Source organism: Phyllobates terribilis, unplaced genomic scaffold (assembly GCF_046119375.1).
Source record: "Phyllobates terribilis strain yellow unplaced genomic scaffold, ASM4611937v1 Scaffold_86__1_contigs__length_6382490, whole genome shotgun sequence".
Classification (NCBI taxonomy): Eukaryota; Metazoa; Chordata; class Amphibia; order Anura; family Dendrobatidae; genus Phyllobates; species Phyllobates terribilis.
This window is the reverse complement of record NW_027362846.1, coordinates 2,916,445-2,930,155: the sequence shown is the minus strand read 5'-3', so window position 1 is coordinate 2,930,155 and position 13,711 is coordinate 2,916,445. Positions and strand designations below refer to the sequence as shown.

Below are 13,711 nucleotides of genomic sequence, written 5' to 3'. Positions count from 1 at the left end.
AGCTCTAATCCTGACATCTCCACTGTTCTCTTTACACAAGTATAAACCACGTAATACTGGTGGATAAAACAAAACTGAACACAAGACCTTCACAGCCGTCTACACATCATAGGGGAGATCTCATGACACCTTCTCTCCATCTACCTGATGATCCTGAGGAACATTGGGATCTTCTTGTTTACAGTCCTGAGGAAGAAGAGGATGGGGACATCTGTCTGGTGTTGTCCTCTTACTGGATAGATCTGGAGGAAACACATACAGGACTGAATTCATTCTTTACATACAGATAATTATAGGCTGTGTATATTCAGTCCTGTCTATTACCTGGTGATGTGAGGGACTGGGGAACCTCCATCATGACGTCCTTGTACAGATCTTTGTGTCCTTCTAAATACTCCCACTCCTCCATGGAGAAATAGACAGTGACATCCTGACATCTTATAGGAACCTGACACATACAATGATACCGTCATCCCCCGATCCTTTCATAGCGTTACTGTATAATGTCCCAGCATTCCCACCTCTCCAGTCAGCAGCTCAATCATTTTGTAGGTGAGTTCTACGATCTTCTGGTCATTGATGTCCTCAAGTATGAAGGGGTGAGATGGATGCCCTGTGATTGGGCTCAGGGGTCTTTCCCATCCCTCAGACACAGGGTCCTCACAGCGCTCACTAGAGGTCTTCACTAATATGTAATCCTGGTTATGGAAAGACATATAAATCAATCTCACTCCAGACATTTCCAGAGTCCTCACCTCTCCAGTTCTGTCCATGTGTTATTCCCATAGATAAGAATGATGTAATGTGACGTCATCAGAATCTCTCACCTCTACAGTAAGCCGAAAGAGGATCTCTAGGGTGAGGTGGAATATCCTCTCCGCCATCTTGTCTCTGTCCATATCCATCTTTGATGGGTACATAAGGAAAATTCTCTTAAATAGAAGATCTTCACTGAGAGGATCCGATATTGTAGAGACCTAAATGAGAAGATGATGAGCCGATGTAACATCATAAAAATCTTGTGTGATAATACAATTACTGGAGATAACAAGGGAAACATATGAGGAGATTTATTATTTTACAGTATTTAGTTTTCTTCTTTACATCTACTAATAAAACCTGTATATTTTAGGCCACAGACAACAAGCAGTTTCTTCCTTGGAGTCTGTAGCTGAATACATTTCTCAAAGACTCATCTTCCATAAAGCTAATTCTCGTCTCATTTACCGACACTGCAATCGGCATTAGCAATACTGCCGGAGATATTCATTACACGTAACATGAGAAATAACTACTTCATGAGGAGGACGACATCTTCATCTTCTACTACGGCTCTAGAAACATATTTAGCCAGATTTCTTCACTGATTACATCTCCACCGGCCGTCTACAGTCATGGCCAAAAGTATTGAGAATGAGACAAATAGTAATTTTTCCAAAGTTTACTGCTTCATTTTTTGTAATGGCAATTTGCATATACTCCTGAATGTCAAAGAGTGATCAGCTTAACAGCAATTACTGTACTTGCAAAGTCAATATTTGCCCAGAAAATGAACTTTAACCCCCAAAACACATTTCAACATCATTGCAGTCCTGCCTTAAAAGGAGCAGCTAACATCGTTTTAGTGATTGATCCATTAACACAGGTGTGGGTGTTGATGAGGACAGGGCTGGCGATCAATCAGTCATGATTAAGTAAGAATGACATCACTGGACACTTTAAAAGGAGGCTGGTTCTTGGTATCATTGTTTCTCTTCAGTTAACCATGGTTATCTCTAAAGAAACACGTGCAGCCATCATTGCACTGCACAAAAATGGCCTAACAGGGAAGAGTATCGCAGCTACAAAGATTGCACCTCAGTCAACAATCGCATCATCAAGAACTTCAACGAGAGAGCTTCCATTGTTGTCAAAAAGGCTCCAAGGCGCCCAAGAAAGACCAGCAAGCGCCAGGACCGTATCTTAAAACTGTTTCAGCTGTGGGATCGGACTACCAGCAGTGCCGAGCTTGCTCAGGAATGGCAGCAGGCTGGTGTGAGTGCTTCTGCACGCACTGTGAGGCGAAGACTCTTTGAGCAAGGGCTGGTTTCAAGGAGGGCAGCAAAGAAGCCACTTCTCTCCAGAAAAAACATCAGGGACCGACTGATATTCTGCAAAAGGTACAGGGAGTGGACTGCTGAGGACTGGGGCAAAGTCATTTTCTCTGATGAATCCCCTTTTCGATTGTTTGGGACATCTGGAAAACAGCTTATTCGGAGAAGAAGAGGTGAGCGCTACCACCAGTCTTGTCTCATGCCAACTGTAAAGCATCCTGAAACCATTCATGTGTGGGGTTGCTTCTCAGCCAAGGGAATCGGCTCACTCACAGTCTTGCCTAAAAACACAGCCATGAATAAAGAATGGTACCAGAATGTCCTCCAAGAGCAACTTCTCCCAACCGTCCAAGAGCAGTTTGGCGCCCAACAATGCCTTTTCCAGCATGATGGAGCACCTTGCCATAAAGCAAAGGTGATAACTAAATGGCTCATGGAACAAAACATAGAGATTTTGGGTCCATGGCCTGGAAACTCCCCAGATCTTAATCCCATTGAGAACTTGTGGTCAATCATCAAGAGACGGGTGGACAAACAAAAACCAACAAATTCTGGCAAAATGCAAGCATTGATTATGCAAGAATGGACTGCTATCAGTCAGGATTTGGTCCAAAAGTTGATTGAGAGCATGCCAGGGAGAATTACAGAGGTCTTGAAGAAGAAGGGGCAACCCTCAAATATTGACTTGTTGCATTAACTCATTCTAACTGTCAATATAACCTATTGGTACTCATAATATGATTGCAATTATATTTCTGTATGTGATATAAACATCAGACAAACACTAATAAAAACCAGAGGCCAGAAGATCATGTGAAAATATAATTTTGGTGTCATTCTCAATACTTTTGGCCATGACTGTATATGAATGTTTCCCATCTTCCCCGGACTGTAATCTTCCATCACGTTAGGTTTCATGTCTGAACAGAAAAAAGGCTTCTCCACTGTGTGAGTTCAGGTTTGGCTAAGCACCAGAGATTTCCGGCTAAAACATTTCCCACATTCTGAACAGGAAAAAGGCTTCTCCCCTGTGTGAGTTCTCTGATATTTGGTTAAACTTGATTTCTCAGTAAAACATTTTCCACTTTCTGAACAGGAAAATGGCTTCTTCTGTGTGTGACTTCTCTGGTGATTAACAAAATTTGATTTCTGGTTAAAAAAAATTCCCACACTTGAAATAAAAAAAATCTATTATCTGCTGTGTGAATGTTTTGATGTTTAAGAAAAGACTTTTCGAGGGAAAAACTATTTCCATATTCTGAACATGAAAATGATTTCTTTGCTTTAGGAGCAATTTGTTTTTTAATGCTTATTTTGTGACTTTGATTTTCCTTAGTAGTCGGTAATGAATCAGAAGACAGGACCTGTTTCAAATGATCAGATGACAGATCTTTGCTGTGAAGGGATGATGGTATATCTGGAGTAATGGCATTCACTTCAATTGTATCTTGTGTGATCTCAAAATCATCTGATTTAAAAATTGAAGATGTCAGCTGTTCCTCTGATCTCCTGGTACAGTCATCTGCCAAGAATAAAACCAATTATTATTTATGAATAACACATCCTTAAAATTTATAATGTTGAATATTTCTACTTAAACTCTCCGTAAAAATGTACTTTACGTAAAAGTATCATTATCTACCAAGAAAACATCACAGAAAAAATCAGCCTTACCAACACCAAATCAGATAACAAATGCATTAGCATTTTAGTGTTGGTTGGGTGTACTGGGGTGTCTGTCCATGTGTAGTGCACTTATATAGTGCTGGGCAGCCTTCCTGATGTAATAGTATGGACATCATCAGTATCCTAAGTCAGACACTGTGCATCAAACCTACCTGTGTGACTGGCGTCCTATTCAAGCTTCATCTGTGTGCATCTTTAATACTAGGCAACCATCCTCTCCATGAATTGGTATGATTGTGAGTGGTTGCTCCATCAGTATTTTGCACCTGCGCTGCCCCCACCTTTATCATGGGGGTCTGCGGCATCCTGCTAGTGCATTTCTTATATGATTTGTGTTGGTAAGGCTGTATCTTTTTCTGTGATTTTTTTTAAATTTTGCCTTATGTTAGCCATCATTATTCACCAAGACAATAACAGTTCACAGCCTAATAGAAAACCTCATAGGATGAACCAGTGGATCGTAGTGTTCAACTGTTTGTTCATTCTGCCTCCAAATATGGAATAAAAAGCCACCAAGCAATGTTATGTAGGCAAAAATAATATCAATAAAAACTTCTACTTATCTCACAAAAACCAAGTCCCCACTCAGGTCCATCATCTGTCAGTGGAAAAACAGAAGTTTCCACATCATTAGTGGTTCAAAGGCTTTTGAAAAGCAACATGGCTTCCATAAACCAATCCAGCAATATCCACTCTCCCAAAGTCAGATCTCCCCCTCGCTTCTGAGCCTTGCAGTGTGCCCAAACCACATTTAGCATCCATGTATTTGGCATTACTATAGTGAGAAGAACCCACTTAATTTACGGTGTGTGTCTCCTGGAGCACAATCTGGGCACTATGTGTTGGGTAATGAAATTATATATTTGTAATTTTCACTCTCCAACATCCACTGTGTGCTAATTTCCAGAAAGTGACTGTGGAGTCAAAATAGTCACTACTGCTATAGAATAATTCACTGAGGGTTATAATTTCCAAAATGGAGTCACTTTATGGGGATTTCTACTGCTCTGGTTTTCTGCAATTTGGTCACATTAGGGCTTCTGTAAATGGTGTGTCCCATCTCCTCTGGGATCTGCTCCTGCGACGTCTGCTTCTCTCACCTCCTTATTCATCCTGCAGGCGGCATTGGTGATGGAGGAGACAATAGAACCAGAAGCTCTGGGCAGCGCAGGCTCTGTCCAGCCACTAAGATTAGGATTGCTGGGACCTGTAGTACCATCCAGTCTGGCAGTGTGGGTGTGTGTGCTGTCCAGCTGGAGTAATCTGCTCCCTGCTTCAGCCAACTGGAAAGCACCGCACCCTGCTAAAGCTGGAAGCATATTGCCGGAAGCTGCCAGATACAGCCTTGTTCTCCTCTGGTTCAGTCCTATGTGCTCAGCTAACGGCTTTTCTCTGACCTCCATGTTCTGACCCGGCTATCTGACTATTCTTCTTGCCATCTCACACCACAGAACATTAGGTAACACTGTGGCCCAAGCTTAGGGGGTCTCTGTCTAAGTCCAAATACATGAAGAGGGGTTAAAGGATGATGAGCAAGGCAAACCCTGTGATCTGGAAAATGGAGTAGATAGCGCCAAGCCTGTTTGTGGTAGCCATCTTTTGAGCTGCCAGGTGACAACGAACAGTGTCCCCAATACATTGTGTCTTCACACTATCCCAGCAAAATCTGCATTCAAATAGCTAAATGCCGCTCCTTCCCTTTTTAACCTGCCATGTGCCCAGACAGTAGTGTACAACCATATATAGGGGATTGTCGGATTCAAGAGAAGTTAGAATATTATTTGTAAGGTCCATTTGTTTCCTATAATCCTTTGTGAAGAATTCAAAAGTTATCTATAATATAATCGGCTAAGAGTCCCTCTGTCCGAAGCCTCGATAGACTGCGCATGTGTGACGCGCAGTCTGGCTCCAGACAGAAGCAGGCATCCAGCCGTTACAGGTAAGAGGAGGTGTATGGCGCCGGAGATCGCGGTATGTGTAGACACTGAACGCATACCGCGATCTCCAGCGCCATACTTGCATACTTACCTGACCAGGAGGAGCGTTGCCGTGGCGCCTCTAATCTGGCCGGAGACAGGGGGCGGAGTGAGGCGTCGGATCGGCGCGTGCACATAGCGCTATCCTTCGCCATTTTACTGAAGACACATTTACAGTGTGTCTTCAGCAAAATGACGCCACTCTCCTCCCCCGGCCTACGGCAGAACAGGACGCTGCAGCGCTGGAGTACAGAGAAGAAAGGTGAGTATAACTGTTTATTTTTTTTGTTTGTGTGTACAGTGTGGAAGGGATGAGGGGGCCACACATATCAGGATTGTGGGGTGAGGGGACCATGCATATACCAGGATTGTGGGGTGAGGGGACCATGCATATACCAGGATTGTGGGGTGAGGGGACCATGCATATACCAGGATTGTGGAGTGAGGGGTACCACGTATACCAGGATTGGGGGTGAGGGGAGCCACGCATACTGGGATTGGGGGTGAGGGGAGCCACGCATACTGGGAATGGGGGTGAGGGGAGCCACGCATACCGGGAATTGGGGGTGAGGGGAGCCAAGCATACCGGGACTGGGGGTGAGGGGAGCCACGCATACCAGGACTGGGGGTGAGGGGAGCCACGCATACCGCGATTGGGGATGAGGGGGGCCACGCATAACGCGATTGGGGATGAGGGGAGCCATGCATACCGCGATTGGGGATGAGGGGAGCCACGCATACCGCGATTGGGGATGAGGGGAGCCATGCATACCGCGATTGGGGATGAGGGGAGCCACGCATACCGCGATTGGGGATGAGGGGAGCCACGCATACCGCGATTGGGGATGAGGGGGGCCACGCATACCACGATTGGGGATGAGGGGAGCCACGCATACCGCGATTGGGGATGAGGGGAGCCAAGCATACCGCGATTGGGGATGAGGGGAGCCAAGCATACCACGATTGGGGATGGGGAGCCACGCATACCGCGATTGGGGATGAGGGATGGGGTACCACGCATACCTGGATTGGGGATGAGGGTGCCATGCATACCAGGATAAGATGGTGGGGACAGGATGGGGGCAGCACAAATACCAGGAGGGGGGCAGCACATACCACACATACCAGCATGGGAGACCATATACCAATAAAAATGCTCACCACCCGGGCGTAGAACGAGTTCAGTAGCTAGTCACCATATAAAGTGGCACACGTCAGATTTGAAAAATGGGCCCAGATAGGAACACAAAACTGGCTGCAGGAAGGGGTGAAATCAGACTATTTTGGGCACTAACTACTATAGTCAAAACTGTGAGTATAGACCATAACACATCTACTGAAATGATCAAACTCAACAGTCTCCATCAGTAAGTAGTGAGTAACTAGTGGTGAAACCTCTCTGGGGTAATTAGAGTATGGGGCTCGGTGGCTCTTGGCAATCTAAACTATCGTAAGGGACAATATTTTCTGTCAGATGAGTTTCAAGAAATATTGACATTTAAAGAGAACTTTTTATAATAGTGAAGAGATGAGGAGTCTTAAATTTAGCTTAAAGATACACCGGGTCACATGTGTAATGTTTTTTTTTGTGTAGTTTATCACAATTTGGTTTGAAATTAGTCGGTTTTAAAAGAAATTGAAAAGTCAGGATAAAGGGAAACTCTGTTGTTATTGTACAGAAATTCACACTTGGCCTCACTGCACATTTAATGTGGTCAATCATAAAAGTGAAGTTTGGCCAGAAAGACTGGACCTGGTCTTGTAGGGACCATATGAGCACATTCAGCAAAACAGAAGGGAGAAAGGTAGATTCATCCAATAAGATATCAGGGTTCTAGGAAGCCAACAGCATCATTACCCTCCACTTTCTCTTACAGGCCCATCATAATATTTTTTAAGTGATTTTCTGGCTTTGTGGTTTACAGATCTGGGCAGGTAACGTCTCCTAATCACAGTGAGTAGGTGGATCCTCCAGGTTGTAAGTTCTATGGAAAAGGGTTTCAATGCCCAAAATCATTTGAACAGTTTTGGGTGGAAGAGAATGTTGTGGTCTAGAGGCAAAATGGTGATCATATGATTGTGATACGGCCGGACTACACCACCGATAAAGCAGCCACAGCCGGTGACTGAGAAGAATCTGTAACTTCTCTGCATTTAGTGGTCACTACTCACCTGGGTAGTCACATGTAGGAATCTCCTCTTTACACCACTCATCACCCCTCACATATGCCTCTATAGTATTAATATGGGTGAGATCTTCACCCTGAAACAAATATTGTAAAAGTCACAGACAGATGGAGAAGTCACATCTATGATCAGCTCTAATCCTGTCATCTCCACCGTTCTCATTACACAAATAGAAAACACATAATACTGGTGGATAAAACAAGACTGAACACAAGACCTTCACAGCCGTCTACACATCATAGGGGAGATCTCATGATACCTTCTCTCCATCTACCTGATGATCCTGAGGAACATTGGGATCTTCTTGTTTACAGTCCTGTGGAAGAAAAGAATGGGGACATCTGTCTGGTGTTGTCCTCTTACTGGATAGCTCTGGAAAAAACACATACAGGGACGGAATTTATTCTTTACATACAGATAATTATAGGCCGTGTGCATTTAGTCCTGTCTATTACCTGATGATGTGAGGAGCTGAGGAACCTCCATCATGACGTCTTTGTACAAATCTTTGTGTCCTTCTAAATACTCCCACTCCTCCATGGAGAAATAGACAGTGACATCCTGACATCTTATAGGAACCTGACACATACAATGATACAGTCATCCCCCCGATCCTTTCATAGCATTACTGTATAAAGTCCCAGCATTCGAAGCAGTGTCACCTCTCCAGTCAGCAGCTCAATCATCTCGTAGGTGAGTTCTACGATCTTCTGGTCATTGATATCCTCATGTATCAGGGGGTGAGGTGGAGCCTCTGTGATTGGGCTCAGGGGTCTTTCCCATCCCTCAGACACAGGGTCCTGACAGCGCTCACTAGAGGTCTTCACTAATATGTAATCCTGGTTATGGAAAGACATATAAATAAATCTCACTTCAGACATTTCCAGAGTCCTCACCTCTCCAGTTCTGTCCATCTGTTATTCCCATAGATAAAATTGATGTAATGTGGAGTCATCAGAATCTCTCACCTCTCCAGTAAGACGGAAGAGGATCTCTAGGGTGAGGTGTAATATCCTCTCTGCCATCTTGTCTCTATCCATATCCATCTTTGATGGGTCCATAAGGAAAATTCTCTTAAATAGAAGATCTTCACTGAGAGGATCTGATATTGTGTAATAATACAATTACTGGAGATAATAAGGGGAAACATATGAGGAGATTTATTATTTTACAGTATTTCGTTTTCTGCTTTACATCTAGTAATAAAACCTATATATTTTAGGCCACAGACAACAAGCAGTTTCTTCCTTGGAGTCTGTAGCTGAATACGTTTCTCAAAGACTCATCTTCCATAAAGCTAATTCTCGTCTCATTTACCGACACTGCAATCGGCATTAGCAATACTGCAGGAGATATTCATTACACGTGACATGAGAAATAACTACTTCATGAGGAGGACGACGTCATCTTCATCTTCTACTACGGCTCTACAAACATATTTAGCCAGAGTTCTTCACTGACTACATCTCCACCGGTCGTCTATATGAATGTTTCCCGTCTTCCCCGGACTGTAATCTTCTATCACGTTAGTTCTCATGTCTGATTCACACACAGAAGTTTGAGGCTTTGATACATGGTAAGTTTTTTAATATTAAGCAGAGTAGGACTATCCAGAATGGGTTCATTTTACCATGGTGGGATAGCTTTCATGCTATTTTTGATCAAAAACAGTGTTACTAGGAACCCTATTTTATTTAAATGCACTTTTGCTTTTTATTTATTTATTTACAGCAGGGTTTAAGATCATTTTTCTTCTTATAGTTTTTTTCTCATTTATGGCCATAGTAAACAAGCATTTATGTGCTGCATGGATACCAACTTAAACCAAGCTCAAATTCTGTGTTTTTTTAACGGGCACCATAGTGGCCCTGTGGGCTGCTGCTATGGATGATACACCCCTAACTATCCAACTATCATATGGTAAAAATCTCATAGGTCCTGTATTTATTAGTATCTGCACGAAGAATGGGGCTAAGTGAGTATTTATTAAAGGGAATCCACTCCCCAAGGCCAGCAAGCATCAGAATCTTCACTGAATAAAAAGCCATTTCTCAGCAAACAGACCTCTAATATGAGGCATAAAGGTATGTATAGATTCACATTTCTATCACCTGTATGCCAATATTAGAGGTCAGATAAGTTCCAGGGGGTAACAGATTCCCTTTCATCAGCCGTGGGGTAATCATAAAACCAGATATGTATCAAAGTATTCTAAGTTGGTTAATGGTTGTGTAGTCAATGGGAGGCATGTGTCACAGAGATGGCTGGTCTGTGTGATGTAACCCGGAGTGTTTCTCTAGGGCAGATAAGCACTAAGAGGATCGTTTGGTGCATCTGGGAGCCGGGTTACGGGTAGCTAGGAGAGAATGGACGTGTCCAGCTACCCCCCACATACCACACCTCTGGGTGTGGTTAACAGCCTATAAAATGGAGGCTGTTGTTTGGCACATGGTCTGTGTGTTTGGAGGGAGAAGGCCTCCTGTGTATGTTTGTCTTCAGACCAAGCCAGGACACTGGACGCTACCCCAGCTTGTGTGCCACACAGGCCTGGCTGAGCAGAGACCTGCTAAAGACATTTACTTTGTTTGCCTGATCTAAAGGCTATTTTCTTTTCTGTTTGGCTTCTGGGTTTATGAAGCAATAAACCCACATGAACTTTTAAAGGAACATGCCTCCTGTTTTCCTCCTGTCACACCCAAGTGAGTAAAACCTCCACAATTAGTGTTAGACTTGCGGGTAGCATTACCAGCAGAGACGTGTGACTGCTACAGGATGGACTGCATGCCCTGGGTGAAGTCTGTCGCAAGCCAGCAAGCATCGCCAGACGAAATGGAGGACCTGCTGAAACACCTGGTCCAGTCGCAGCAGCATCAACAGGAGACCAACAGGCTGTAGTTACAGCAGATCCAGCAGCACTAGCAGAAACAACGTCAGCAGATGCAGCTTCTGGCAACCGCCATCCAGGACAGGATGAGCGCTCCAACCCCAGGTCCGACTGAGGACTCCCATGTCCGGAAGGCGGTATGATGGGCTTTGCAGAAAATGACCCCGGGGGGGTGACGTTGAGACCTTCCTGATGGTGTTTCAAAGGGTGGCCGAGAGGGAGAAATTTCCACAAGAGCAGTGGGCAGAGGTATTGTCGCCATACTTGACTTGGAGAGCCCCAGAAGTACGCCTAGTAGGCGTACTATGATTTAGCTTTGCAGGATGCCAAAGAGTATGGCAAGCTAAAAAGTGAGATTCTCGCACGCTTGGGGTTGACAATGACTATCAGGGCACAGTGGGTTCGTATCACCAGAACAAACCACCTCTGTCCCAAATGTTTGACCTGCTGCACCTGGTCCAGAAGTGGCTGCAGCCAGAGTCCTCAATGCCTGCGCAGATGGTAGAGTGGGTGGTGATGGACCGGTTTGTGCACTCCCTGCCGAGGCCCATACAGCCTTGGGTTGCCCAGGGTGATCCCCGGTATGCGGATTAACTGGTCGGACTGATCGAGAGATACCAGGGGGTTGAAGGTTCCTTGGGAAGGCAGCCCACTACATGCTGGAGTTCCCAACAGGGGGTGCAGGCCCAAAAGGTGGTGGGACTTCCAAGGTCCAAATGGACGAGGGAGGTGGTGCCCAAGGTCCATACAGGTGATGTTGTTTGCTGGCGGTGCCACGGCCCAGGCCATATAGCCGCCCGTCATCCCCTGACCCTTGAGCCGATGGACTGCAGCATAGGACAACGTTGTTCATATTATGCTTATCCGGCCTGCAGGGTGAACTGTCCACCCAGCGAGGGGCCACAAGCATGTCACATGAAGGTGAACAGATGGGAAGTAACGGCACTGCTAGACTCCGGGAGCCTGGTGACCCCCTCCAAATTATCCCGGGGAAAAAAGTCGGCGTTCAGCGCATTCATGGTGATGCTAAAGACTACCCTACGGGCCAGAGTGGACATTGAAATGGCCCACGGTACAGAGTCCCACGAGGTCGGCGTCGTTCAGGACTTGTTGCACCCTATTATTATAGGCTGGGACTTTTGCTTGTTTTGGGATCTGTGGAGGAAGGGTTCTGAGTTCGCTGGCTCAGATAAGAAAAAAATTAACCCTAATGAGATATCACCACACCCAGAGTCAGACAGGTTTCCTTTTTGTGTCCTTGTGGGGGATGAGGAGGTAGTGCCCCCTGAGTCTGCAATTCCAGAGTTAGAGGTGACCAGCGAGAATTTTGGGTCAGCCCAACATAGGGACCTAACTCTGAAGGAAGCCTTTAATAATGTCACTATTATAAATGGGGTTGCACAGGAGTCAGGGACTGACACAAGGTTTCCCCATTTTATGATGAGTAAGGAGTTGTTGTACCGGGTCAAGAAAGTGAGGGAGGAGAGTGTGGAGCAGTTAATAGTGCCGGGCCCCTTTAGACGGAAGGTGTTGGACATGGCCCATTCACATGTCTTGGGGGGACATCTGGGAGTGGTTAAAACGCAGGAACGGATCGTGCAAAGGTTCTATTGGTGAACACTGGACATAATTTCAAAAAACATCACAGTAAAAGATAATACCTTACCCACACCAGGTCAGATTGCCAATGCACTGCAGGATGCAGCAAGCCTGCATCATAAAGGCAGGGCCAGCACATGTGCAAAATACTGAAGCAGACAGCCACTCACTAACCTACCAAATTCATGGAGGGGGTGACTGTGTAGTATTATACATGCACACCGATGGAGTCTGCATAGGGCGGGTGCACAGTGCAAAAAAGATTAAAAATAGTGTATAAGATAAATACACCACATGATAAATACCCCACCAGGCCTCTTTAGTGTTGGCTGGGTGAATTGGGGCATATGTCTTGTGTGCTTGCATGTATATAGTGCTTGGCAGCCCGTCTGATCTAAGGCTATGTGCCCACGATGCAGAAATGCTCAGGATTTTTTCCTGAGCGTTTCTGCATCTCCCTTGCAGAAAAAAATGCATGCGGATTGTACATGCGGATTGCACATGTCTTTTTCCTGCCAGGGACATGCGGAAGTGAAGCGTTCTTCACTTGCGTTTCCGCATGCGGGTTGACAAGCGCTTTCCAAGCAATTTTAGCATCACTTGGAAAGTGCTTGTCAACTTGGTCACACTATATAAATCCATGCAACCAGCATGGATTTATATAGTGTGACCTGAGAGAATGTAAAAAAATAAATCTATACTTACCCTCCGATGGCCTGCGCTGTCTTGCTTCGCTCGGTCCCGGCCGCCGGCAGTGGTAGACTGAAGGACCTGCCAACGTCAGCGTCGTGTGACCCGTCACATGACTCTGACATCAGAGCAGGTCCTTCATTCCATCGCTAAGTGCCGGGAAGCAAGGAGGAGTGCACTGCGGGCCGCCAGAAGGTAAGTATATATTTATTTTTTATTTTATTCTTCTTTTTTTACAGCTTTTTTAATGGTACCTGGGTGTGGATGAGAGTCTCCTGTCCTCCACAACTGGGTACCATCCGCACATTAGAACGTGCCAATTACGCAAGTATAGATGCAGTCTTTCGGAATTGGCGCGTACTAATGCAAGTCAATTGCAGCGAAAACGCAGCGCTTCCGCAAAATAATTGGTAGTGCTGCGTTTTTTCCGCAATGATAATCCACACCGGAAATTAAATTTGCGGATTATCATTGGGGAACATTGCTGCCCTTCTACATGCAAAAACGCTGCGGAAAAGCATTAAAAACGCATCGTGGGCACACAGCCTAATAGTATGGGCGTCATCAATAGGCTGCAAGCCAGACAATGTGCATCA

General features: G+C 45.1%; 2 protein-coding genes across 5 annotated transcripts in view; both read right to left on the bottom strand.

Annotated features, from left to right (window-relative positions):
- Positions 1-13,711, bottom strand: part of LOC141197752 (uncharacterized) — an 85,753-nt gene that overhangs the window by 48,175 nt on the left and 23,867 nt on the right. The window lies entirely within an intron of this gene.
- LOC141197751 (uncharacterized) overlaps positions 1-13,711 on the bottom strand; it is a 43,781-nt gene that overhangs the window by 6,204 nt on the left and 23,866 nt on the right. For 3 of the 4 annotated variants that reach the window (XM_073662839.1, XM_073662837.1, XM_073662838.1), the window contains 10 exons: positions 8,911-9,069; positions 8,605-8,781; positions 8,398-8,521; positions 8,217-8,314; positions 7,928-8,018; positions 3,458-3,615; positions 828-977; positions 522-698; positions 325-448; positions 145-242 (listed from right to left, as the gene is read on the bottom strand). In XM_073662839.1, the coding sequence (XP_073518940.1) occupies positions 145-242; positions 325-448; positions 522-698; positions 828-977; positions 3,458-3,615; positions 7,928-8,018; positions 8,217-8,314; positions 8,398-8,521; positions 8,605-8,781; positions 8,911-9,003 (1,290 nt within the window). In that variant the 5' untranslated portion in view covers positions 9,004-9,069. The remainder of the gene's footprint in view (positions 1-144; positions 243-324; positions 449-521; positions 699-827; positions 978-3,457; positions 3,616-7,927; positions 8,019-8,216; positions 8,315-8,397; positions 8,522-8,604; positions 8,782-8,910; positions 9,070-13,711) is intronic. The other variant, XM_073662840.1, reaches the window with a different exon arrangement.